Here is a 24,755-nt window from a genome sequence, read left to right as displayed (position 1 = left end):
CCCCTCGGTTTTGCCATCGTGCCAGTGATATACGAACTGTCTCCCGCTCTGCGCACAGCCCGCACGATCCTCATCCCAGTGGTTAAAGCTCGGTCGCGGCACCGTTGTCCCAAAGCTAAGCTCAGCACGACCTCCCGTGCAGCACAGGCCCCGCTCCGAGCAGCGCACAGCCATGACGGCAGCGCAGTCCCGCGGACGCGGACCATCCGCCGCGGGGCTTCGTGCCGCCTGCGCCCCACCTCCACTGCTCTCCACCTCCACAGCTGTCAGCCTCCCTCTTTTTTCCTTTGGGGGCACGATTCAACTCCAGTATTTGAGAGGAAAAAACCCTGATCCCAACTGTCTGTTTCTCCACCCTGCCCCTTTTAGCCTGGACTCTGTAAGAAACCTGGATTTGCCACCTCAGCAGACTGACTGTGCATTGTGCACTCTGTCAAACCGAGACCTCAGATCAGAGCAGAGAAACGAATGATGAAGGATGGGAAGTTTCCCTGTAGTAATCCTACCCAGAAGACTACTGTATGGTTGAAGAGTTAGCTAACCTGGGAAGGTGCAGGACCTGAGCTGCGCTATTGTTGCGCGCACAGCTTGGCCTTCCGGCCTGCATTGTGCTGCACCGATCCACTGCTTACAAAATAACCTTTGCTGGTAAACTGGAACAAAGGAGCCTACAGGCAGCTCACACTTGGCACTGTTGATTGTAGCGCCTGAACATCTTTATCTTAGAAGTGAAGCAGAAGATTCACATGTGATTATCCCTTGATGACAGAAATGATAAACAGAACTTACTTTCTTCTAAGAAAATCCTTCAAAATATTTCCCTGTGGATGAGATCTGCACCATACGCAATGCAGACACCTTATTGGAGGTGTCTCCAATTCCACCCAACTCAGACTTACCAACATCTGAAGGACACAGAATCATTTACACTATTCTCTTTTTTCTTTCCAGTGTTAATTTCAACAGATAGAATCTTAATACATATTTTGTGCAGTCTGAGTGTCTTTCTTGCTGAGATCACAACAAGCATTAGCCTTGCTGCATTATGGTTAGAAACCCTGAAGAGGTGCTCAAAGCCACAGACCCTAATGCTAGCTCTGGGGCAATCAGAAATACCTCTGGGAGCAATGGATGTGGCCCTAGAGACACCCAGGGAGACACTCTCAATGGGCCCACCAACATCCAGAGTGACAGGGACATCCATTTCCTATAGCAGATCACAGCAGTGACACTGATGAAATTCTTTCTGTTCATCCTAAATAAGATATAGCACAACACTCTTCTTTCAGCCCTAATGGGATTCCTGGAGTTGATTAAACATGTACTGTCCACTCTGAAATGCACTACATTAAGAAAGGCACCTTACATTTCTCAGTGACCTTCAATAACAAAATCTGTATTGTTGAAGAAATCGGATAATTATCCAAATTGCACTGAAGGAATCAAGTGTGTGCCTACTGTGTTGCAGTATTAAAACACAATTGGGACAGCATTAATATGCTATTTCCACAGCAACTCAACGAAGTTTTCTCACCTTGTTTTTTGCATCCCGAGGTTTTTGCATTGTATGCCAACATCCCCATTCAAGTATTTGACAGCAAGAACTACCACTGCAAAGCTCTAAGAAATCTATCAGTAAGATAACCTACTGCTTAAGCCTTTTACAAGAGAACCACTGCAGATATTCCAGCTGTTGAAATTAAAAGCATCAAGAGAAGCCTAAAAAAATACACAACTGCATAACAAGATTTTTAAAAAAGTCAGGTAATTCTTGGGGGAAAAAAAAAAAGCAAATTAGTTTATATTTTGTTCCCTTTATATGAATCAAAAACTGAGATTCTTGAATATTTTAAGTATGAAACTGGAAATAAACTATTATCAATGAACAAAGATGTCTTTTATCGAAAAAATTTAAATTATATTTTAAAAACAACGCTCAAAACAGCACATTTCAGCTGCAATTTTGCAATCTCACAAGTATCTTGCTGAGTTTTTCACTATTTTTTTTTGTTTGTTTGTTTGTTTTGTGGTGTAAGAAGCTCGGGAAAAGAAGAAAAAAAAAGCTTACATTACTTTGTGAACCAGAAGGCAGGAAGATAATTAAACTCATTAGCCAAGGATTTTTAAACTACCTATACACTGCACAACAGATAGATACTCTCTTCCTTCTTCGCCTCCCTAATCTCCCAAAGTAATGGCTTAGTTCTTTGGATTAAATGATGACCAACTGAATTGGTTTTGTCTTCTTGGCAACACTAAATCCAGTGACAGATCTCTTTGTTCTTTTTCTGAATCCACTAGCTGATAGCCCAGCATGTTTATAGCGCCTTTGCAAACTTCCTGTATTTTTTTAATTTTCTGGAATGAAAGAACATTTCTCCAGGCCTGGGAAACATTAACTGCATCTCGAGACGTGATTTTGAAGGCTTCTTTTTTTTTTCCTGGTCCCTGTCCATGTGTGATGTTGTAGACCCAGCTTTTGAGTGTGGGGGTCAAACTAAGATCTGCAAATTTATACATTTCTGAGATTTCTGACAATGGGTCTCTTACCAGATCTTCAAAACGGATCATTAGATAGCGATCTTTAAGGAAGCTAGGTGGTTTTAGAGTTGCTGTTTCATAAATCTGAACATGACTTCTACAAATCTCTTGCATTACTTTGTATTTGCTGTCTTCCACTTTAGTGCCATTGGTACTCAGAACAATTCCATTGTCACGGGCTAATGCTTTGACTGATTGTTCTCGTGACTTTACAACTGCCCTGGGGTCACGGACCAAGTGAATTATTTTGAGGTTCAGGGATGGATCGGTGAGAAGTGGGTAGAGGACCTTCAAGTCAAAAAAGCGAACCTCCTTGATTACAACGTGGCTGTAAGTTTTACAGGCTTCTTCCACCTTGCTGAATGGGTACCGTCCACAAAGAGTTTTGCATGCCATTTCACTGGTAACATCAGTACGCTGAAAGGAGTCACAAGCAGGAGCTGAACAGAGAGCCCGACTCACTGCCCACTGGAAAAGATCAGATAAGTTTCTTTTCCAAGGCATGTAGGCATCAAAAACAGACATGTCACAGAGAAAGACAGACCTGACCAGGTCCCGCACCGCCATGTGCAAGACTTTGGCACTGTTCTGGTACATTGTAACCCACACATGCCATGCAGGCTCCATCAGGTAGAAGACACTGGGGTGCTGGCTGAAAAGCTGGCCAACAAAAGAAGATCCCGATCTCCAGGAGGAGAGGATGAGAATGTGGACTTGAGATGATTTCTCCTCTGAATGAGGTGTGAAGCTATTGTACCGGGTATACATGAAGAGTAGGAATCCAGTCTGGACCATAACAAGAAGCGTAATGATTGTGCTAGAAATCCGAATCCTTGCCATTCTCACCAGGCAATTAAAAAAGCTGAAAAAGAGAAGGAAAGCAATAGTGAGCAGTTGATGCTATGGCATAATAACGATAACACACAATACAAACTCTAGCATTAGTAAGATCTTTAAATACATGTGTATTCGGTACTGCTTGGTTCCTTAATCAGCGGTACTGGGAGGAGAACATCTGCAGATGGACAGGTGTTGGAAACAGAAGTAAATAAATGCACTACAGCAAGATCACAGTAAAAATAAACTTGGAGCAAAGGCTTGATGCTGAAAGAAATATTGATGCTGCTCAACTGCTCAAAATACAAAATGCTCTCTACTTGGAATCTGCCAAATGCTGCCAAGGGAAAAAAAACCTAATCACTCCACTGCATTTCAGTCTTGGTCTAAAATTACAAGGGTTTCTATCCTTTGAAAGGAGTAAGTGGCAACATTAACAATTGTGGCTACTGAAATCAAAATTACCTTATCAATGACTGAGCAATGCACCCTGTGGTGACAGAAGGATGCTGCACCAGCTGATGGTCAAGCACAACTCTCAATTTTTCAAAACTACAGAAGGGTGAAAACTTGCAATTTGAAGCAGCTTCTGGCCATAAGTGTTATATGGAACAAGGAGTTGATGCATGTACTTGGGCTACAGTGCCCAATCTGTGATTACAGAGAGATGGTATTTAAGGACTACCCATTTATGCATTAATCATTTCTCACAACTTTCTACTAGAGATTTTTGGCACCTAACCCTTTATGCTCTTACTTTTGCAGATTTCACTTGAAAGCAGACAGTATGCAGACAAAACCAATCTGAGTGGTACAGCTAGAGGGAAGGACTGCCATCCAGAGGGACCTGGATGGGTTTGAGAGGGGGGGCCTATGCCAACCCTGTGAAGCTCAACAAGGCAAAGTGCAAGGTCCTGCATCTGGGTTGGGGCACTTTCAAGCACAGGTACAGGTTGGGCAGAGAAGATGGCTGAAGAGCAGCTCTGAGGAGAGGGATTTAGGGGTGTTGCTTGATGAGAGGCTCAGTGTGAGCTGGCAGTGTGTGCCTGCAGTCCAGAAGGCCAACTATGTCCTGGGTTGCATCGAGAGAAGTGTGACCAGAAGGTTGAGGGAGGTGATTCTGCTCTTGTGAGACCCCGCCTGGAGTACTGCATCCAGTTCTGAAGCCTCCAACACAAGAAGGATATGGAGCTGTTGGAGCGGGTCCAGAGGACCACAAAGATGACCAGAGGGCTGGAGCACCTCCCTTATGAGGACAGGCTGAGAGAGCTGGGGCTCGTCAGCCCAGGAAAGAGAAGGCTCTGAGGAGACCTTATAGCAGACTTCCAGTACCTGAAGGGGCCTACAGAAAAGCTGAGGAGGGACTTTTTAATCAGGGCAGGTAGTGACAGGATGAGGGGAAATGGTTTTAAACTGGAAGAAGGAAGACTTAGACTAGATACTGGGAAGAAAATCTTAACTGAAAGTGGTGAGATACTGGAACAAGTTGCCCAGTGAGGTTGCGGATGCCCCCTCCCTGGAAGCATTCAAGGCCAGGCTGGATGGGGCTGTGAGCAACCTGGTCTAGAGGAAGGTGTCCCTGCCTATAGCAGAGGGTTGGAACTAGATGATCTGAAAGATCCCTTCCAACACAAACCATTCTGTGACTGTATGTTAGCAGGCTGAATTTAAAGGAAATAAGATCCTTATGTGTGAAAATCATACTGAGTGTTTTATATATAAGCATTTACTATTCAACTGCACCTAGTTTTTCTTATTGCAGCAACAGGTAGCTATATCAACACTCTCTGAACTCTGTTGAAAGCAAATCATGCAGACTAGTAAATACAAATATAAACCTATTTGACATAATAAATGGAGTTTTTTGTGCTAGTGTTACAAAATACTAAACAAAGACTATTTACTAGTAGAGAAAGCTGAAATGAAAGGTTAAGTGAAAGAGATGGTAGAAATGGGCAGTTATCAGCTCTTTCTATTGTGACAAATCACAGAATCACAGGGGGTGGAAGGGACCTCAAGAGATCATCGAGTCCAACCCCCCTGCTAAAGCAGGTTACCTACAATGAGTTGCACAGGTAGGTGTTCAGACGGGTCTTGAATATCTACATAGGAGACTTCACAGCCTTTCTGGGCAACTGTTCCAGTGCTCCGTCACTGTTTCCGTAAAGAAGTTCTTTTGCACGTTAGTACAGAACTTCCTATGTTCAATTTTAGGCCATTACTCCTTGTCCTATCAGTATGCACCACTGAGAAGAGCCCAGCCTCATCTATTTGCCTCCCACCTCCCTTTAGAGATTTAAATGTTTAATCAGATCCCCTTTGTGTCTTCTTTTCCACAGGCTGAACAGACCCAGGATACTCGCCCTTTCCTCATATGGGTGATGCTCCAGGCCCTTATCATCTTTGTGGCCCCCCGCTGGACTCCTTTTAGGACATCTGTCTTTTTTGACCTGGGGAGCCCAGAACTGGACACAGTATTCTTAATGTGGCCTCACCAGGGCAGTGTAGAGGAGGATCACCTCCCTCGACCTGCTGGCCACACTCTCTTTAATGCACCCCAGAATAACAAGAGGAGGAGGAGGATCACCTCCCTCGACCTGCTGGCCACGCTCTCTTTAATGCACCCCAGGATAACACTGGCCTTCTTGACTACAAGGGCACACTGCTGGCTTGTGGCCAGCCTGTTGCCCACCAAGACCCTCAGGTCCTTCTCCATCAGGTCATCACCTAATCTGTACCAGTGCATGCAGTTATTCCTCCCCAGGTGCCAGATTCCACACTTGCTCCTGCTGAACCTCATCAGGTTCTTCATTGCCCAACTCTCCTGTCTGATCAGGTCTCACTGAATGGTAAGACAACCTTCCTCCCAGCTTTGTATCATCAGCAAACTTGCTGAGGGTGGGCTCTATCCCTTCATCCAGGTTACTGATGAAGATGTTGAACTTGATGGGACCCAGCACCAACCCTGGGGAACACCACTATTTACAGGCCTCCAACCAGACTTGGTGCCACTGATGACAACCCTCTGAGCTCTGCCAGTCAGCCAGTTATCAATCCACCTCACTGTCTACTCATCTATCCCACACTTTCTAAGTTTCATAACACGGATGTGGTGGGAGACAGTGTAAAATGCTTTGCTAAAGTCAAGGCACACAACACCCACTGCTCTCCCCACATTTACTCAGCTAGTGATGACATCATAGAATGTCTCATCAGGATCTAAACACTATTGTAAATGAACACAATTTTGCTACTAAATGCAACAACATGGAAGTCTGATATACAAGTAAAGCACTGAGTAAATACACGTTTTCAGTGTTTCAGATTCATCTTCTACCCTTTTGGAAAAGTTGGGAAGTTTCTGAGCAATGTGCACACATGCAGACTGCAAAAATAAATGAATAATTACACAACAAAATGCAGCATCTATGAGAATATTGTCCAGGCTGTTTCAGTGCATGAGACCACATATACATTCAGCTCAAAAATTTCTCAATAACACTGCCTTTTATTTCAAAGTTTCTCAAACTAAGCACACATAATTCTATTTGCATATAAATATCCTTTTATATTTGCAATAGCATTCTCCAGTTTTACTGTTCTTTAACCCTGTATTAAACTTACACTGCTCTAATGTACTCCTTCGTAACACACAAGATCTTTCATAACTTTTCACAAATGCAAAAAGCTGTTCAATATGTTGAAGAATCACCCTCCCATAACATTTTGAATATTTATAAGCCTACTATGCAGATTACATGATATTATAGCCTTAATCACAAGGGACAGGAGCTTGTACTACAGGGTGCTCCTTCTGATCCTGTTTATTTCCCTCCAGGACTCACCAGAGGGTGCTGCTAGGCAAGCTCTTCCTTTAAACATGGAAAGAACATGCTTAAACATCGTTAGTTACTAAGTGAAAAACTGGTCTGTACCTTGTTCTGTGCTGCCTCTCTATTTGTCTGCCCTCCCTCCCTCCACCTGCAGCTCAGCATCGCAACCTGCCTAACCCACATTCCCCTTGGGAAAGCAAAAGCAGCTTGCTCCTGCTTCTTTTCTCCCTTCTTTGCTTCACAGCAGCACTTCCCTGGGGCAGCACCAGTCATATTAGAGCAGGTTTTTTAAATGCAGTAAATAAATAAATAAATAAATAAATAAAAAGGGTGGAAATGGAGAAAACACCAGAGCAGTCAGAAATGTGGGAAAGAAAAGGATAAGTTAGAGTTACATTCCCTATACATCATATCTATTTTTCCCTTTCATAGCACACATAAGTGGATATACAAGTAGCTCTTAGCTGAACCCTAACTCAGTAGTGAATTGATTAAAAACACTGGGATCACAGACACTTGTGGTGACCAAGTGCCATTCTCCTCGTTCAGACTTTGCCAACGCTGTTAACAACAGCGTCCTAAAAGTCAGCCTGAGGACGTGCAGGCTGAGCTGCACTGCGCGCATGAAAGCGCCACTAAAACTAAGAAAAACATGACAAATTATTTGACTCTGTTATTTTCACCAAGAAACAGAGGCTGGACACGTTAGAAAAATGGGAAGGGACCTGCTAAAATGACGGAAAACGCGCTCTACAGAACCTGACTTCACCGTCTAATTCCAGCGAGCGAAAACGCCTCCGTTCAAACAGCCACGTTCTCCAGTGGGATTTAAAAAAAAACAACAACAACAACAAAAACCACCATCGCCACAGCACCGCCGGCACCAGCACCGCGCCGGAGGCGGGAACAAGGCCAGGCCCGGCCTCAGGCAGTACTGCTGGTTCACCAGCACGAGCCGCCTTAAAACCCACCGCCGGGTTGCTCAGGAGGGACGTGCCGCCGGATAACGAAAAAGAGGCCAGTCTTCGCCAACGGACCCAACAGAAATCCCCCTGGGATCCCCGTCCAGTGGGACGTACCTCCCCGCCGCCTTCCGGCACTGATGCGGATCCGAGCTCCCTGCGGAGACAATGAGCCGCTTTCAGACGTGGCCGAGGTGCCACGGCAGCGGGAGGAGCCCGGGAAGGGGCCGATCCACCCCGACTCCGGAGCATCCCCGGGAGAGGGCAGGTCGGCAGCCCGCCCCGCCCCGCGCGATACCGACTCAGCGGGGCCGCGGCTTCCCTGCAGTCCGCGGCTCAGGCGCAACGGTGAGGAGGGTCCCGGGATCCTCCCGCAGCTTCCTGCTGAGACACCGCCAACCCGGGGCCTCTCCGCCTCGGGCCCGGTACCCCTCGCCCGGCTGTGAGGGGCTGCACACTGCTGACAAGACAGACAGGAGAACCACAAAGTCACTGCCGCAAACAGGCTGCTCGGCTGGTTAAACAGACCTAGAGGCATTTTCTTTGTTTGCTTTCACCCCTCAGCATATCACCTCTTAAAAAAGAAACTCCTAAGGTATTCTCTTACATACTTGGCACCCCAAACGTCTACATTTCCACTTGTTTATGTGCAAAAGTTTTAACCCAGGGCTTCACTTTTCTGATAAAAAGCCACTTCCTAACATCCAACTCATTTTTGCATATTTCTGTGCCCTCATCACTGAACAGGTCTTAGATTGCCCTCTGGCAACTACATACACAGTAGTTCCATGTAGCAGTACGGTGTCCATTTGCAGTGGTATTTTTATTTACTGTTGTTTAGCAAGCTAAAGGAAGAATCCTTACAGACAGCCTTCTAATAAACACTTTTTCTTAAAGCTCCCTTAGAGCAAGGCCACCTGCTTCTTTTATTTACACAGAATGTTTCCTCTATTTCCTGAACAAGATCTATTCATCACTTCTAATCTCATACGCGGCCATAAACTGTTGTTCCAATAAGTCTTTATTATAAGTTAATAAGGAAGAATATAACAGAACAGTAAAGGTATCTCCCATTAGCATTGTTGTCCCGTCATCATCATACAATCCTTAGAGTTGGAAGGGACCTCCAAAGGCCTTCTAGTCTAACCTCCCTGCAACAAACAGAAACACCACAGCAAGATCAGGTTGCCCAGAGCCTGACTCAGCCTCACCCTTACAGCCTCCAGAGACAGGACATCAACCACATTACTGGGCAGTCTGTTCCAGTGCCTCACCACCCTTCACTGTAGAAGACTTTTTCCTTATGTCTAACCTAAATCTACTCTCTTTGAACCTGAGACCACTTCCCCTTATTCTATCGCCACAGATGCTGCTAAAGCCTGTCTCTTTCTTTTCTGTAGCTTCCCTTTAGATACCAAAAGGCCACTATCAGCTCACTTTGCAGCCTTCTCTTTTCCAGTCTGAAGAGCCCCCACTCTCCCAGCCCCCCACTCTCTTTCATCTTCCAGATGCTAGCTTAAGCAGACTCCTGCTCACCTTTTTTGAGCGCTATGAATTCCATTGCTGCAAGAGAACAAAAACTCAACCCCCTAAAATGGGGTCCTAGGGTCCCTTCAGATATTTCTAGTCCATGCTCATGTACATCCTAATGCTTGTGCAAACGCATATCACATTCATTCAGTAACTGAGCAGTCTTAAAAAGTGAGTATGCTTGGCATGATCTTCACCATAATAAGCTCCCTGAGTTAACTCCTGCAGCCACAGAAGCACTAGCAGAACTGCAAAGGAGAAGAGCAGGGACTACGGCAGACCAGCTATAAATATCAGCTTCAGATACTGAATAAATGAGCTCCCAGGAACCAACATTTACCCTTTCTAGTGCCAAGAAAGGCTAAAAAGCAATTAACAGTTGCTTTGACACTGGGCACTCTGATACTAAGTCAATTTTTTGTATTCATAAGCTATCAGGTTATGAATGATATAATCTATCAGAGCTCAGATTCCAAAGAACAAATGGGAGACTTCAAATGAAATATACTTACCTGCAAGTACAGATAGAACAATTTACAGTTCACAAGTGTATAAGTTTCAGAAGCACAAAATGTGCTGGATAACCAAGACAGCACTGCCCATATTAGCATTAGCACTTGTGTTGAAGAATAGGCTGGGATGGAGTCCATCTAGCACGTAAAGGTTGAGAGAAATTGAAGTTACCAGACTGCAAAGTTTCAAAGAAGTTTAAACAAAACTTCAAAGGAAGCTGGCTATTTTGAGAAGGTGAAAAGGAATGGACAAATTTTTTTAACTACCAAGACACTGAATTCTGGAGGACAACAGCCAAAAGACAAACTGTACAATTCTCTACAAGTTATTATTTCACCTTTATTAACTACACCATGGTTCAAGAGAATTTTGTTAAATTATATCCAGAATTGTTTTAGAATCCCTCCTGACATAATACTGCTTTGCTAGAATTGAATAGTAACAAATTCAGAAACTTAAGCCCCAAAGGAAAACAAAAAAATTGCTTTGCCTATTTTCTCTTTCTGGGCTTAAGTCACCTTTCCCACCTGCCTCCAAGAATGAGGAACAGTCTTTCAGTTTTCACCAGGGATTACTGTTAGTTTCATTTTACTCTATTCTGAATTATCATATACATTCTGAAAATAATTATTCATTTGCTTTGGAATTCTGAAGTTTCTTTGGTAGTCGGTTACATTTTCTTTGTGAAACACTATGCTTCTGTGTGTTGATATTCCCAATTAATAACTTACAGTAATATTGCCAATAGTAAACAACTGTACAAACCTCGCATATACCATCACCTAGAACCCTGCTTCTCACATCAGCCTTAATTTTTCCATCAACTAATTTAATAACAAAGTCGGTGGACACTTGTAACCAAAGTTACAGAAATGTGGGAAAGAAAAGGATAAGTTAGAGTTACATTCCCTATACATCATATCTATTTTTCCCTTTCATAGCACACATAAGTGGATATACAAGTAGCTCTTAGCTGAACCCTAACTCAGTAGTGAATTGATTAAAAACACAGTACAAATAGCTCATAGCATAATGGTTATCATATTATTTTCAATCTTCATGGTTTAACAAAATTTAGGTCATTCAAAAGCAGCTGACTTTTTTTTTTTTGAAGTATGATCCTGTTGGAGAAAAAAAAATAACCAACTCCCACAAACCAAGTTCTCCTTCAACTGTTCAAAATTAAATGTTTCAGTCCCAAAGCAGTGCTCCTACAGAAATACATAAACACACACCTCTAAAAAAAGAAAATGACATCCTTTCATCACAAGATGTAGCAAGAACAGAACATACTTAGAACATACTTAGAAAGTTCAGATCTTCTAAAGAAAAAACTGTACAGAGAAAAAAAAGCAGGTACTTAATTTTAAACCGCATTTCTTAAAAGTTTTCAGGCATCTCCTCAGGGCTGATGCTGTTTGTAGGACAATACCGGAGACAATGGCAGAACTGGTGAAACTGGAGTTGTAGCGAACACCTGATTCTGGAACACAAACATTTTAATCCTACCAAACACCCAAAGAAAGATGAGGAGAATGCTGACATACTGGATCCAGGCAAATTTAATTGTTTCCCAAAATCCTGGCTGATATTTACATGAAGTCAAGGAGCGTTAAAGACAACACTTCTTTTGTTTAGTTATTGCAGTGATTGTATCAGAACTCAGAGGTGGAAAGGCACATCAGTTTGTGCAACAAGTACAAAGCCTTTGAGTCACAGAAACCTCAAAAAGCCTTTAACCACAGAAAAGAGAGAAGAATGCCTATCCTCCTATCCTAGAAGATGTCCAAAACAACTCCGTGGAAAGTGTCTATGTTGCCTCTACCTCACCAGGAAGTAGGTATTGGTAATTCTTAATTCATGTAAAGAGAACGTGTGAGAGATGTGCTCTATAAGTTTTCTTCTAAATACAGGCCTTTTCTTGTCCAAGAAGCTAAGTAAAGAACATAAGGAATAATTAATTACTTAGGAGCAAAAAGGTTTTTTGGTTTGTTTGCACATGCAACAGATTTGCCCCATCCACTGCAGGGTTATCACTTGCTGAGCCTATGCTGCATACAGGTTTCTGATTTGCTTTAGGTCATAAAATTCAGTAGCACAATTTGCCTGTAGCAGTTACAACAGACTGGGATTGAAAAACCAAACCAAAACTTAGTAAGGACGTTCAGAGTGAACTGCTAAGAAACTGCCTTACAAATACCATTTTAGAAAGGCAGAACAGCAACAGAGGTTCCCCATAGAAAAAGACAGAAAAGGTTATGCAAGCAAAAACATACTGAGGGTATGCACATGCAGGGATGGGCAAACAAGTATAAGGTGTATGCTTCACTGAAAAAGGAAAAATTTAGGGACAAGTGTAAAAGAAAGTAGCGTTCATTTGGCCTGTATGTGAAGGCTCAAATAATACTATCCAGTTATTTCACCATTAATGCAGTTTTCTAAGGATATAAGATAACTTCCACTGGGTAACGAATAGTGGCATTAACGATAAACGGTGTATTTGCTCCTCTTCCAGTCATCCAAATGGGGTTAGAATCTGAAAATACTGTTGTCACTAAAACAGGAAAGGAAAACATGCAAGTGAATGGTCTTTTCAGTCCTAATAGAGAACTCAAATCCTTAAATAACAGCTACTAATGTGCTAACTGCTGCTGTCCTGCAATTAGCAGCTATACATTCAGGCTTACCATTTCTATCTCGATACGCTGCAATGATGTTTTTTAGATCATAGTCACTTGCAAAAGGACTTGTGCCATTGACCACAGACACCTGTCACCACAATGAGATATTTGCATTATTTGTCCACTCTTCAGGAAAGCAGTTCTGCTGAGTTTCTTAGGCAAAGTACCCATGCCTTGTAAGGAAATCACAAACATTAGACTGGATATCTCAGCAGAAGAACCTCTTCTACCCTCCAGCATAACAAATACACAATGGTTCAAAAGCTATAGCATCCACTCTATGTATGTGTACAAATAATTAAGGGGTCACTTATGATAGCAGGAGAATAACAAGGGAGAAATTTGTAGACAAAAAAAAAAAAAAAAAAAAAAGAGTTCTCACATTGTATCTGGTATCTAGCCCACAATGGTTAAGCAATTGCCTCTGGTTCAGTTTCAGGTCTCCATTCGCATAGAGCTGAGACCCCGGTACTGGAGAAAAAAACTGAAGAAAAGCCATGCTCTGCATCACAAACGTTGACATTCTCTGAAACAGTGAACACATGAGCAGAAAATTTAGGAAAAACAAAAATCACTCACAGTTTTCTACCGGTTTGTATCTACAGAATTTCTTCACAGATAGGATTTTGTCGACATGAATGTTTCAAATGATCACATTATTCTAAAGAAGGGAGCATCAAACAATAAATATGAATAATCTTCTGTAAGTGAACTAGCTTTGTTGTTAGTTGATTAACTAATTTTGTTAACCGAAGTTCCACAGATGATTCAGTGAAGTCCAACAGTTTGAAGCTAATGACAAAAAACAAAACAGTGACTTGCCGTGACATGTTTAAAGTGGCAAGATTATTCAATGCTTTCACTGGAAATAAACTTTGAAATACTCAGTCACCAAAGCCAGATAAGGACTCACAAACTTTGTTACAAGCCAAACAAGGAAGTTTCTCTGCACTCGTCAACCACTCAATTTGAAGGAAAACTTGCACGTTTACTGTAAAATGAAAGCACTGTGAGTATTGGAACTCTTCACATGCTATTGATCGCTGGTTTAATACTTTGGCACATAAACTCAGGACTGCAAGGCTTTTACTCTGTGATTCAGAGTAAACGCAGCTCACCTGTATTTGCTAAGTTTGTCCATCTGCATTCAGCAAGTTTCTTCGATAAACTAAACCTAATCTTGCTAGTAAAATTTCCTCACCTGTCTCTTCATTGAACTCTATAATATATTTTATCACTCTGTACTATTGCTACTTTCAGATACTTCCCACATAGTCTTTCTGCACTAGTGGCTCATCCACTCCCTTTATGTATCAAACCATCACCTGACCCTCCACTTCAGAAAACTGCTTGTCAAGACACAGCAGTATTTAAGAACATACAAACTTTTGCCTACTGCAAGACTCTCAAATATTTTCTGATGCCACCAACTCTAACATCTATCATTGCAAATCTCTGTTCTATATGCTACACTAGAGATCTAGAGAATATACAGAAGCAAATCAACCCTTCTCCATCCAAAAAGAAAAAAAAACAACCCCAAAAAGCCACCAATCCCTACAGCAATGAAACATACCACAGCACAGAGAAACTAGGAATTACCTGATAGTGGGGGGAAAATAAGAAATAAAAATAAAAAATCAGATGCTACTAAAATCTCTCAGAAGTTTCAAATGTGCAAAGACTCTTCACATAACTACTGATGAAATACTACACTGGGTCTATGTGCTGTAATGAATAAAATAAAAAATGCTCACATAAAGCTGGTAAGAAAAGATCAAAATCAGCTGAACACCAACTACATGCTCCGTAGGTTGTAGTGGAAGCTCCAGTTTAAAATGCAACTGATCCATTTTGCCATCTTGATTTTTGTCTTCTTCTCTAGTCTAAAAGGAATAGACTTCTATTTATTTATTTTAATAGAAGAGTTCCTGTTAAGAAGAAAAACAAAAAGTTAAACTACAGATTTCCATAACTGCAACATGCACATACAAAGAAAACAAATAAACAGCATAGTTAGAAATAAAATAAAAAGCTACTTGACTTTAAAGACATGATATTAGAGAGAATAAGCCTTAATTCTGCCTGTTACACAATGCTCCATGTACTCCACAGGAAGGGAAAAGACTCTCCAAGAGCTCTTCTGTCCTATGCCATTCTGAACATCTTCTCTGTATGCTACAATCCATACCTTAAGGTTGGATCTGCTGCTACATCCACGTGAATGCTTAATTGTCTCAAGCCATGGTAGCTTGCCTCTTAACGGCTTCTTTGCACCACTTACCGTTCCTGGTGGTAAGCCAAGGCTCGCTGTGCTTTTGTGCCACTCATGCCCAGTACCTAAGCAATTCACAACCATAATAAGGAAGCATAACAGAGCTTTCACAGATAAATAACTACCACTGCTGAATCCCAGAAGGAACAATAGTTGTAGGGAAGAGACTATATGCTTTGAAAGCACGTACCTGCATTCAAAAGCAGGGGGCTACCTGCAAACCCCCACAAGCTTCAGAGTATATTAAGCCTTACAGAAGAGGGAGTGGGAGGAGGAAGGAAAAAAAATTAAGGGAAAAAAACAAACAGGAAGGAAAAGCCAGCAATTAGTTTTGGAAAAATAAGCAATGTCCTTCTGCAAACCAAACACTGAGAGGAAGCCAAGTGGACGGAAAGCCGCCTATCCGAGGCCAACGAAGCCGCATAGCGCGGGGCTGAGTACAGAGCTCCCCGACTCCCTGCCCACCGTCGGGCCGCCTACCGACAGGAGCGGGACGCGCAGTCGGTCCTCCTGGAGCCGGTTGAATGCTGGGAACGTGCTCCATGCCAGGAAGCTACCCGGGCCAGGGCCGGTGGTGGCCACGAAAAGCAGCTCGTACCGGAACCGGACCGTGGGCTGCTCTCGGTACGCGCTCTGCTTCAGCCAGAAACCTGCGGGCAGAGACGGCGCGAGGTCTCAACGCGGCCCCGGGGAGGGCTCCGCGGGGCTGGGAGTTGCTCACCGTGGCTCCTGTAGGCCACCAGCAGCGGCGGCACGTAGGTGAGCACGGCGATGAGCAGCAGCGCTAGCGCGGCGGCGGAGCAGAGCCCAGCTCGGTAGCGCGTGTGAAGCGCAGGGTGTGAGAACAGCTCCACGCCCGCCATCCGGCGCCCACAGCAGCGGCGAGTACTGACTGACTGAAACCAGGCTTCTCCACGCGCCGGAACGGGCGCGTCAGCGGGCGAGCACTGGTTCGCACGTTCCGGAGCGGACGGTTGCGGCGAAGCGGGGAGCGCCCAGGAACGGCAGCGGGAAGGAAGCGAAGGCGGTCGCTACGACGTCGGGATCTGCAGCGTGACTGCCGGCATCGCGGCTGCACCGCCAAACGGACCGCTCCGCAGGCTCGTTTCCCCCACGTGACTCCGTACTGTCCGCTGCAGCCTCCGTCCTCGAGCCGGAAGAGCCGCGTTCCGGTGGTTGCTAAGGAACCGCGGAGCCGGAAGTCCCGCCTGCCGAGCCGGGGCTGATTTTGTTGTGACAGGGTCCGTGACAGCCGCAGGCCGCGCCGCCTGGCTCGGCTCCCTTCTCGCCCGCACCCGGGCCTCGCTGCTGGCTCCGCTTCCCGCCCAGCCCGCGCCATGAAGTGGATGTTTAAAGAGGACCATGCGCTGGGTAAGGGTGGACCCGACGCTCCCCACCGGCGGCCTCCTGTATCCTGCGTCGCCATCCGCACCGGGCCTCGCAATCGTGCGCGCTGCGGCGGGCTCCCTGCGCCGGCGTCGTGGTGCTGGGCGGACAGCCCCGCGGTTCTCGACGAAGGGCGGCACGGTGGTGGAGAATGAGCTCGGTGGCCGGGGCCGCGTCACGGGAGGCACGACGGCTGCCTGCGGTGCTCGCTGGCTGCTGTGCCTGCGGGGTTGCTCTCTCTCTGCGGGGCCCTGACCATACTGTTACTACGCAATGACTAACTGTGAGTTTTGTTCACAGAGCACAGATGTGTCGAGTCGGCAAAGATCCGTGCCAAATATCCTGACCGTGTCCCGGTGAGTAACCAGGCTAGCTTTGATCCAGAACTTAGAGGCAGAGGTGGATAAGCTGCCGGCATCCTGCCCTCTATTCTTTGACCAGATTCCACCAACTAAATTCATTTTCTCTTTTGTGTCCTTTGATGTTTTAAAGGAGGCCCAAAGACACGTAACTAGCCCAGCATTCCTTCCTCTGTCCTAACAAGCATTGTTAAATAAGCAAGAGTGCCTGACTTTCTGAACACTTACCACGCATGTCTGTGGTTTATCAGTGTCCTGCTTTCTCTTAAGAGCAATTACATCTCCAGCAAAGACCTTGTACTTTTGGTGTCTTGAAGATACATTCTGTACATGAGTCCAAGAAAGAGAATAAGTTCTCTACACCTTCCTAACTAGATGCGGGGAGGCGATTTTCCCATACATATTCCATGCATGTAACCAGCCTTGCCTTGGTGAATCCACATCACGTGGACCCAGTTGTTTCAAGAACCATTGCAAGTGGTGACTCCTTTCTGCATAATACCTACCTGCCTGCTAAATAATGGATGGCTTCCTCACTCTGTAATCCCTTTTACCATGTTTCAGTCATGGAAGTGACCGTACTTAGCACCCTAGTAACACTCTTAGTAACAGTTAGCAACACGTCTACACTCTCAGCATGCCTACTTATGAGTAAGATTTTCCACATCTCATCTGATGACATTAGTTCCTATTAGTACCATTCCTATTTGACTTATTGGTAACTTGTTAGTATACAGCACAACCCAGAGGAAAACCTCTAACATTACCTTTCTCTGCTGCTGAATCAATCCTAGTTACAACATCTTCTCCAGGTGTAGTCTAGCATGCTGATCCAGTCCTTGCCATTCTCCACTTGGCTAACTACAAAACGTAGTCTGTAGCATACTAATAACAATATACCTTCACAAGTGTATATTTGTCCACTTCTAAGTGGTCTTTCATAACCCAAGATGAAAAAGAGAGACATTGCAACTCATACTATATGTTAGAATTACATGGACAGCAATGGGGATCAAGGTGCATAGTGATGCTTTGTCTGAGTAGATAAATATTTTCTGCTTGATATTTCAGATTGAGCCACCTAACTTTTACAAAATAGTTGGTGCTTGTAGCAATCAGAAAGATCAATGCGATGGAAGGGGTGTAATGACAAAGGGACTAGCGTGATAGAAAGATGTTATAAGGGAAGGAAAAAAGGGCTGCTCACTTGTCTCTGAAGATCTAGGCTCACAGGGGAAAACTCCACAAAGGAGGGATCTCCAACCAGAGATCTGTCTAGAGTGGCGATCAGCCCTTAAATGAGGTCTAAGAGAGGTGCAGCCGGGCTCCACCCCTTCCAGTCACACAGCTGAATTGCCTTCACCTGTGCTCCCAGGGCTGACTGGGTCCTTTCCCCAGGTGCTTAGTCAGTCATGGCTCAGGCCATGACTCAACAGTTACCATACAGTATCAAATACCATTTTTTTGCATTTACCAGTCAAAGATTTTTTTTCAGACTTAATGCATGTTTCCTTCTTTTCAGGTTATAGTCTACATCCAGAGTGATGTAGGTCAAAGGGAATTTAGTTCTCAGCTGCTGTATACAGATATTTTAGGGGCTCAAGCATTATAAAATGTATTAAGATAACGTATGAACAACCTGCCTTTGTCCCTTTAGGAATGATATGGAAGTAGAAAGACATTCATGCTTCCTAAGCACTGCTATTATAAATTTGCTGGGGGATCAAGTGCTCAAAGGGTAAAAGGTATCTGTAAGTTTTACTAAAGCAGTTCACCAGTAGCCTTGACTTCCAATTGTGATGGTTTCTTCATTGTGAAGCTGAAGTGCCTGGTGGATTATTGCAATGTGTTTTTTTAAGTATCAGTTGTTAAGGCTTGAGCATTCTGTTCAGGCTGTTTTTGGTGTTCTTTACAGTTCCCACATACTGTAAGGGCCAGCTAGCTTACCCTCCTGTTTCTGTAGACTCAGTTGTAGAAAATAAGAACCTTCTCCAGCCCATAGTATATTTTGTACATTTATTTGAGTGTTACGTATATGTTGTAGCAATGGGGAATGCATAGATAAGTAGTGGAGATGCGGCAACTTCTTGTCAGCTCTATTTCCCCTCATGCTGTATTTGTCCTTCAAGGACTACTGTATGTGAAGCAATGACCATCAGGTCCTTTCTAGACATTATATTTATTTCTCCTTCTGATATCTGTTGCTTTTTGCTCTATTTGTGAACACCCTGCAATCTGTCCTTCCCATGGTCAGTTTCTTAATTTCCCTACACACAAATAAAATAAGAGACTAGCATCAGTAAGACGATAAGAACAAGAACAAACCATATGCGTTAGAATGCAGTTATGCATACTCAAATTAGCATGTTGAATTTTTTTCTGCTGTCTTGTGAAAAAATCAGTATATTATTGCAAACGTGAGTCAGTAAACATTCTAAAGTGGTGATTAGCATGGGTAGTCGTTTTTCAAAGTAGCAAGCAAAAGCTTTTTGATGCTTTAAACACCATCATATGTAGGGGCACCTTTGCTTGGATCCCTAGGTGCTTTATTTTCCCAAACTCTCCTGGTATAGGCAGGGAAATGCCAAGTTCTTATGGCCAGGCAGTATAAGAATGTGTGATTTTTATTTTTTTTCCTCTTACAGTCTATATATCCCACCTGGTTTTTATTCATATGTAGCCAAAACCTACACTATATTAACATGGTTTCCCTGTCCTCCTGTATCTTCATCTGACCAACTGAAGCTGTAATCATATCATCTATTGTATCAGATACATACATGGCTGGATTATCTGTCGGTGTAAGTTTGGTATGTCAGAGGCCCACAGGTAATATCACATAACAGCACTTTTTTGGTACTTCGGTAGCGTGCTCAGCTGACACCATTGGCAGACCAACTGGTACTCCATGGCACACTGCAGGCATGCTTCATTTTGATGCCTTGGCTTAGAGCCTAACAGAAACACCGACTGCCTAACTGGGAGGTCAGTAATCATTCCCAGATTGATTATACAAACCCACACAGAAGGAATGTCAATTCAAAAGCAATGGAGCAATGGTAGAAATATGAGTGTGTGCCTATGCCAAGCTGGAACCTTGAATTATGCAGTTTACACTGCAACTCTTTAAGAATTTTGACTGTATTGAGATAGAGCATGGCTTCTTCATCTCTTCACTGCTCCCTGGGGTATGACTCTGCATCTGCTTAGCTTGACAGTTTCTGTCGTAGTGGTACACATTTGATGTACACACGTACATACCAGTACGTGTTGTATTATGATACAGTACACTGCACAGATTAATACAAAGAGCTTTAAAAAGAACGTAGACAATTTCGGAATTTTCTACATGGAAGCCCAAGAGATATTTTGGCATTTAGGGCTTGCACACAGCAGGCAAAATGGCAGATTAGTTTCTAGACTAGACTGCTGGTTTTCCCTCTCATTCACCTTAATTTTTAATTTTTTTTAAAAAATCTTTTGTTATACTCTGGATCAGGGCAGTTGCTCTGTCACATATTAGGAATGATTTGAGACATTGTTCAAAGACAACAGTTGTTTGAAGAGTGGAGGTGGTGCGTATATTAAGCTTCTATTTCTTTGTATTATAGGCCTGCCTGTTGTAGACTAGAATTCTGTGCAACAAAAGATTCCAATCAATGAGGTTGCTGAGGCAACAGAATAGACAGCCCAGAGAAGCCGTGGATTCCTCATCCCTACAGGTGTTCAGGGCCAGGCTGGATTGAGCTTTGGCTAACCTGGTGTGGGGGGAGGTGACCCTGCACATAGCAGGGGTATTAGAACTGGATGGTCTTTAAGGTCCTTTCCAACTCAAACCATTTTATGATTTTATCATTAAATTGACTCCTAGCATGGCTGTATTTTACTCCTCCCCCCCCAAGTTTAATGTCATCCTGCACATGGGGAACTTAAAGTGTTCTGAAAATGAGCAGTTCTGTATATGAAGATGGCCATGTTTAAACACAATAGGATGTTACTCTCCCAACTTAAATAAAAGTAATTTTAGACCTCCAGAATACAAGAAATAATTTTCTTAAAGTGTACATCTTCCAGGATTCTTTTGGGCATCTTGCATCTTTTTCCCCCCTGCTCAGGCACAGGAAATTTTGAGCCATTGTATATATGAATGTAGGTTTCAGTACAGCTGTAAAATCAGGTTGTGCAGTACCGAGTCCTATCTCTCACTATCAAAGCTGTCCATACCAGACCTGAAAAACCTCACTTTTACACATTTTACAGGTCATAGTGGAGAAAGTATCAGGATCTCAGATTGTTGATATTGACAAGAGGAAATACTTAGTTCCCTCTGACATCACTGTGGCCCAGTTTATGTGGATCATCAGGAAGAGGATTCAGCTGCCCTCTGAGAAAGCAATATTCCTCTTTGTAGACAAGACTGTTCCACAGTCCAGGTAAGTGGCTGTTCACCTGGTATTCAGAACCATTTTAGAATGGCTGTACATATCAGAGGAACAGAAAACCCCTCCTGAGGATTAGTTGGCAATTTTAGAAGGCATTTGGTCGCATTTTCATCTTCCTGTAACTAGGACTTTTTCAGTCACACATATTGATAAATATCTTATTCCTCAAGCTCAGCTGAAAGGTGAATGTAAAATGCATTTTGATTATTTACACTGCAAGAAGGTAAACTGGAGTTTATGACATCATAAATATCAGATAACTTCTCCATGTGGCAAAAAAGTTGTAAGTTAAATGCTCAAAAGCAAGCACTATGAATTATTTTTAAAAAATCATTAACCTAATTCTGTCAGCTCACACAGAAACGTTCTTTTTTTTTTAATAACTTTTTCCTATGAATACTAAGTGCAAAGTGACTAAAAGTAATGCGAAAAAGACTGCTCTGTAGAGTGGAGTAAGCATCAGTGGTTGTCTGCTATGTACAGAACAAAATACAGCATTAGCAGCTACTACAGCAACTTACTATACAATCTATCTTAATAATATTTGATGAAATAGAATGTGGTGTTACTTGGTTTAGAGGCAGTGTTATTCATGTTAACACTTACCTGTGTAACAGCACCTCCAGATAACCTGTCCTGACTCAGTGAGAAATATTATTTAATTCATGATACCTGTGAGAATCATGGGACTTGCGAGGACCACCTTTTCCTACTTTCTTTCTTCTAGGAGTATTAGAAATGCCTTATTCCTATCTTCTCAGTACTGTAGAACTGCTAGGAACAAACAGGAAAAGAAAAGAAAAAAGGGCACGTTGTATCATCTCACACAATGATGGTATCTCACATCTCTGCTGGAAGTACAAGGCATTGAACCTTCAAGCTGATGCAAAAATAATAACTTTTGTTAATAGGTAAAACTGTAACTGGTCAACAGTTCTGCCCCTTTTGTAGGCCAAAGGTATTGCATAAACCACTAACTCTTAATATCCTTCTCATCCAGAAGGTTGTCTACTATTTACCAATTCCCATCAATTTCAAGTACTGCCTGCAACTCTCCCCAGCTCCTTTCCTTGTGCACTACCCCTTTCTCACAGGGAAAAAGCCATGATTGTTTCCTTATCACCCATATTCAGCCTTTGTCTTTCAGTTCACCAGCCTTTGTTCAGACACTCTTGGGAAGTTAGAAAAGATGATCTGAAGCAGCATCTTTATGCAGCTGATTCACATCAGTCACTGTTTCATCTGTCATTCACAGACGGCTGAAGGAGTTGTGCTGGCCAAGTAATTGCTTAGGTTTCATTCTGTTTTCAAAATACAGTCATCCCCCGAAAGACTACTTAGATTGTGAAGGGCCACAAGCCTATCCTGTTAAAATAAATGAGTAATTAAGTTGCCCAAATGTACAAATGGTGTCCCTTGAAAAAGTACTAGTTTCTAACTGGCTTGGAATTTTGGTAGCAGCACTATTTTATAGTCATCACATCTTAGCAATATAGACAGCAAAGCTTTTACTCCCCCAAACAACCTGGAGCTGAAAGAAACTGTCCAAAAAGCACATTTCATGAATTCGAGACCATCTGCACAATCAAGACATAGCACATGGAGGGAGAAATTAGGTTGTTTCCTCAAGAAGCAAGGTTTCAATGTGGCTGCATTCAAAAAAGGTGATGTCAGGCTCTTAATCTTGCTGTTAGTCATGGCCTCAATAATATAAACAAACACATCCAGGGACTAATTTTCAATATAAGGAAGCACTTTGATAAATGCGTTTGTGATGTACAGAAGTAACAGAAATCTAACAGAAATGCTCCAGAGAGAGCACTGGACCATTTTGTGAGCACAGATGTCAAATGCTTTTTATATGTTCTTATTTTTGTATTCTAATTTACATACAAACTTAATGTTAGCTTTTATGAAGCCTTGTTTATGTAAAGTTGAATTACCATTTGCAATGGTCATCTTGCAAGAAAGCTGTTTCTTTTTTCCCCCCCTTCAAGCTTAACTATGGGACAACTTTATGAGAAGGAGAAAGATGAAGATGGATTCTTATATGTTGCCTACAGTGGAGAGAACACATTTGGTTTCTGAATGGTGGATCTTGGCTACTGTATCATCCTGCTGTGTATCTTGTAAATAGCTGATCATTTTCCGTTCTGACATCCACAGAAGTTTCTTCTATATACATGCATTTGTAACTGGATTTATTTCCTAATATAGATAGGTCTTGTTTTATTAGACTGTTAAATTATGAAAAAAGTTGTTTTTTTGTGTTTTTTTTTTTTCTCATGGCTATGAATTCCTAGAGCCTCATTCCTTTGGAAGATGCATCTAGACATTGATTAAATAATAAAGCTAAGTAGTTGGGCTTCTAGTTGGGCTTCTAAAACATGGAAAGAAGAATGCACATTTATTCTGTTTTGAGATGTTAAATTTATGAAAAATAAAAGCATTACATTAGTATTGGAAACACTGGAGTTGCTAGATTATCCTAAGCAGTAGCAAGATGCTGATCATGTTAAAACTGCAGTAGTATGTACCTCTTTCTCACTTAACAATAAAAATTCCTACCACAAACAGACAGTTCTGTCATCTCTTTACCTCGGCTAGCAAATTGGATATCGTATTCATTAGACAATATACAACTGCTTACATTATTTACTAGACACCGTGCAGCTTCTCAGCATTTAGGATGCGGATAGTGAAGAGGGAAGGGGGATCTATCTGTAGGATCTTAAATCTAATAGATTCAGAGCTATTAGATCTAATCAGAAGAAAAGCCAGGCCTGTACACAAGTTATCAAGAGAGAAGTAAATATTGTGGGCTTTGGGAAGCTAGACTTACATGACAAAATTGTAGCATAAAGAAAGGGCACCTTGAAGAAGGAATGATCCCAATAGGGGACCAGAGAACTAGAAGGAATGATTAGAGAGAAAAATAATTGGTAAGGTGTACATATTAAAACAGTTGCATTAGCAGCTCTTAAAAAAGAAACAAAAAAAACAACAAAAAACCCACAACACACAGCAGTAGTTGTGTTAGCAGCAGTTCTGTAAACATAGGTCTTTTCCAAGCAAAAAAACTTAGTAGGTATTTTAAGGATATTACAGATTCAAGTATGTGAAAAAAGCAGCTTTGCTCTGTTGAAATAGAATCATAGAATCGCTAAAGTTGGAAAAGACCCACAGGATCATCCAGTCCAACCATCCGCCCTTCATCAATGGTTCTCGCTAAACCATGTCCCTTAACACAACATCCAAACGCTCTTTAAACACCACCAGGCTCAGTGAATCCACCACCTCTCTGGGCAGCCCATTCCAGTCCCTGACCACCCTTTCAGAGAAGTAGTATTTCCTAACGTCCAGCCTGAATCTTCCCTGACGCAGCTTGAAGCCATT

General features: G+C 42.8%; 3 protein-coding genes across 7 annotated transcripts; 1 reads left to right on the top strand and 2 right to left on the bottom strand.

Moving 5' to 3' along the window:
- Positions 1–1,875: 1,875 nt before the first annotated feature.
- CHST6 (carbohydrate sulfotransferase 6) lies at positions 1,876–10,977 on the bottom strand. 4 transcript variants are annotated; one of them, XM_015292616.4, is made up of 2 exons: positions 10,216–10,977; positions 1,876–3,403 (listed from the first exon to the last, which is right to left on the bottom strand). In XM_015292616.4, exon 2 carries the CDS (start codon positions 3,379–3,381, stop codon positions 2,200–2,202), a length of 1,182 nt encoding a protein of 393 aa, XP_015148102.2. In that variant the 5' UTR covers positions 3,382–3,403; positions 10,216–10,977; the 3' UTR covers positions 1,876–2,199. The 4 variants fall into 4 exon arrangements, with proteins under 4 accessions (XP_015148102.2, XP_040563079.2, XP_015148103.2 ...); XM_040707145.2 differs by lacking the exon at positions 10,216–10,977 and adding an exon at positions 7,971–8,340; XM_015292617.4 differs by lacking the exon at positions 10,216–10,977 and adding an exon at positions 8,183–8,340.
- Positions 10,536–16,295, bottom strand: TMEM231 (transmembrane protein 231). Its single transcript, NM_001305149.2, has 7 exons — positions 15,894–16,295; positions 15,653–15,822; positions 14,655–14,783; positions 13,280–13,423; positions 12,904–12,985; positions 12,665–12,770; positions 10,536–11,808 (listed from the first exon to the last, which is right to left on the bottom strand). The coding sequence occupies exons 1-7, from the start codon at positions 16,033–16,035 to the stop codon at positions 11,619–11,621; spliced, it is 963 nt and encodes a 320-aa protein (NP_001292078.1). The 5' UTR covers positions 16,036–16,295; the 3' UTR covers positions 10,536–11,618.
- An 83-nt stretch (positions 16,296–16,378) lies between these two features.
- On the top strand, positions 16,379–23,933 carry GABARAPL2 (GABA type A receptor associated protein like 2). Of its 2 annotated transcripts, none has more exons than XM_001232688.7 (4): positions 16,379–16,543; positions 16,859–16,914; positions 21,178–21,350; positions 23,357–23,933. In XM_001232688.7, exons 1-4 carry the CDS (start codon positions 16,510–16,512, stop codon positions 23,445–23,447), a joined length of 354 nt encoding a protein of 117 aa, XP_001232689.1. In that variant the 5' UTR covers positions 16,379–16,509; the 3' UTR covers positions 23,448–23,933. The 2 variants fall into 2 exon arrangements, with proteins under 2 accessions (XP_001232689.1, XP_046755656.1); XM_046899700.1 differs by having other exon boundaries at positions 22,507–23,933.
- Positions 23,934–24,755: the final 822 nt, after the last annotated feature.

The sequence above is a fragment of the Gallus gallus genome, chromosome 11, assembly GCF_016699485.2.
Source record: "Gallus gallus isolate bGalGal1 chromosome 11, bGalGal1.mat.broiler.GRCg7b, whole genome shotgun sequence".
NCBI lineage: Eukaryota > Metazoa > Chordata > Aves > Galliformes > Phasianidae > Gallus > Gallus gallus.
This window is presented reverse-complemented; position numbering and strand designations above follow the sequence as displayed.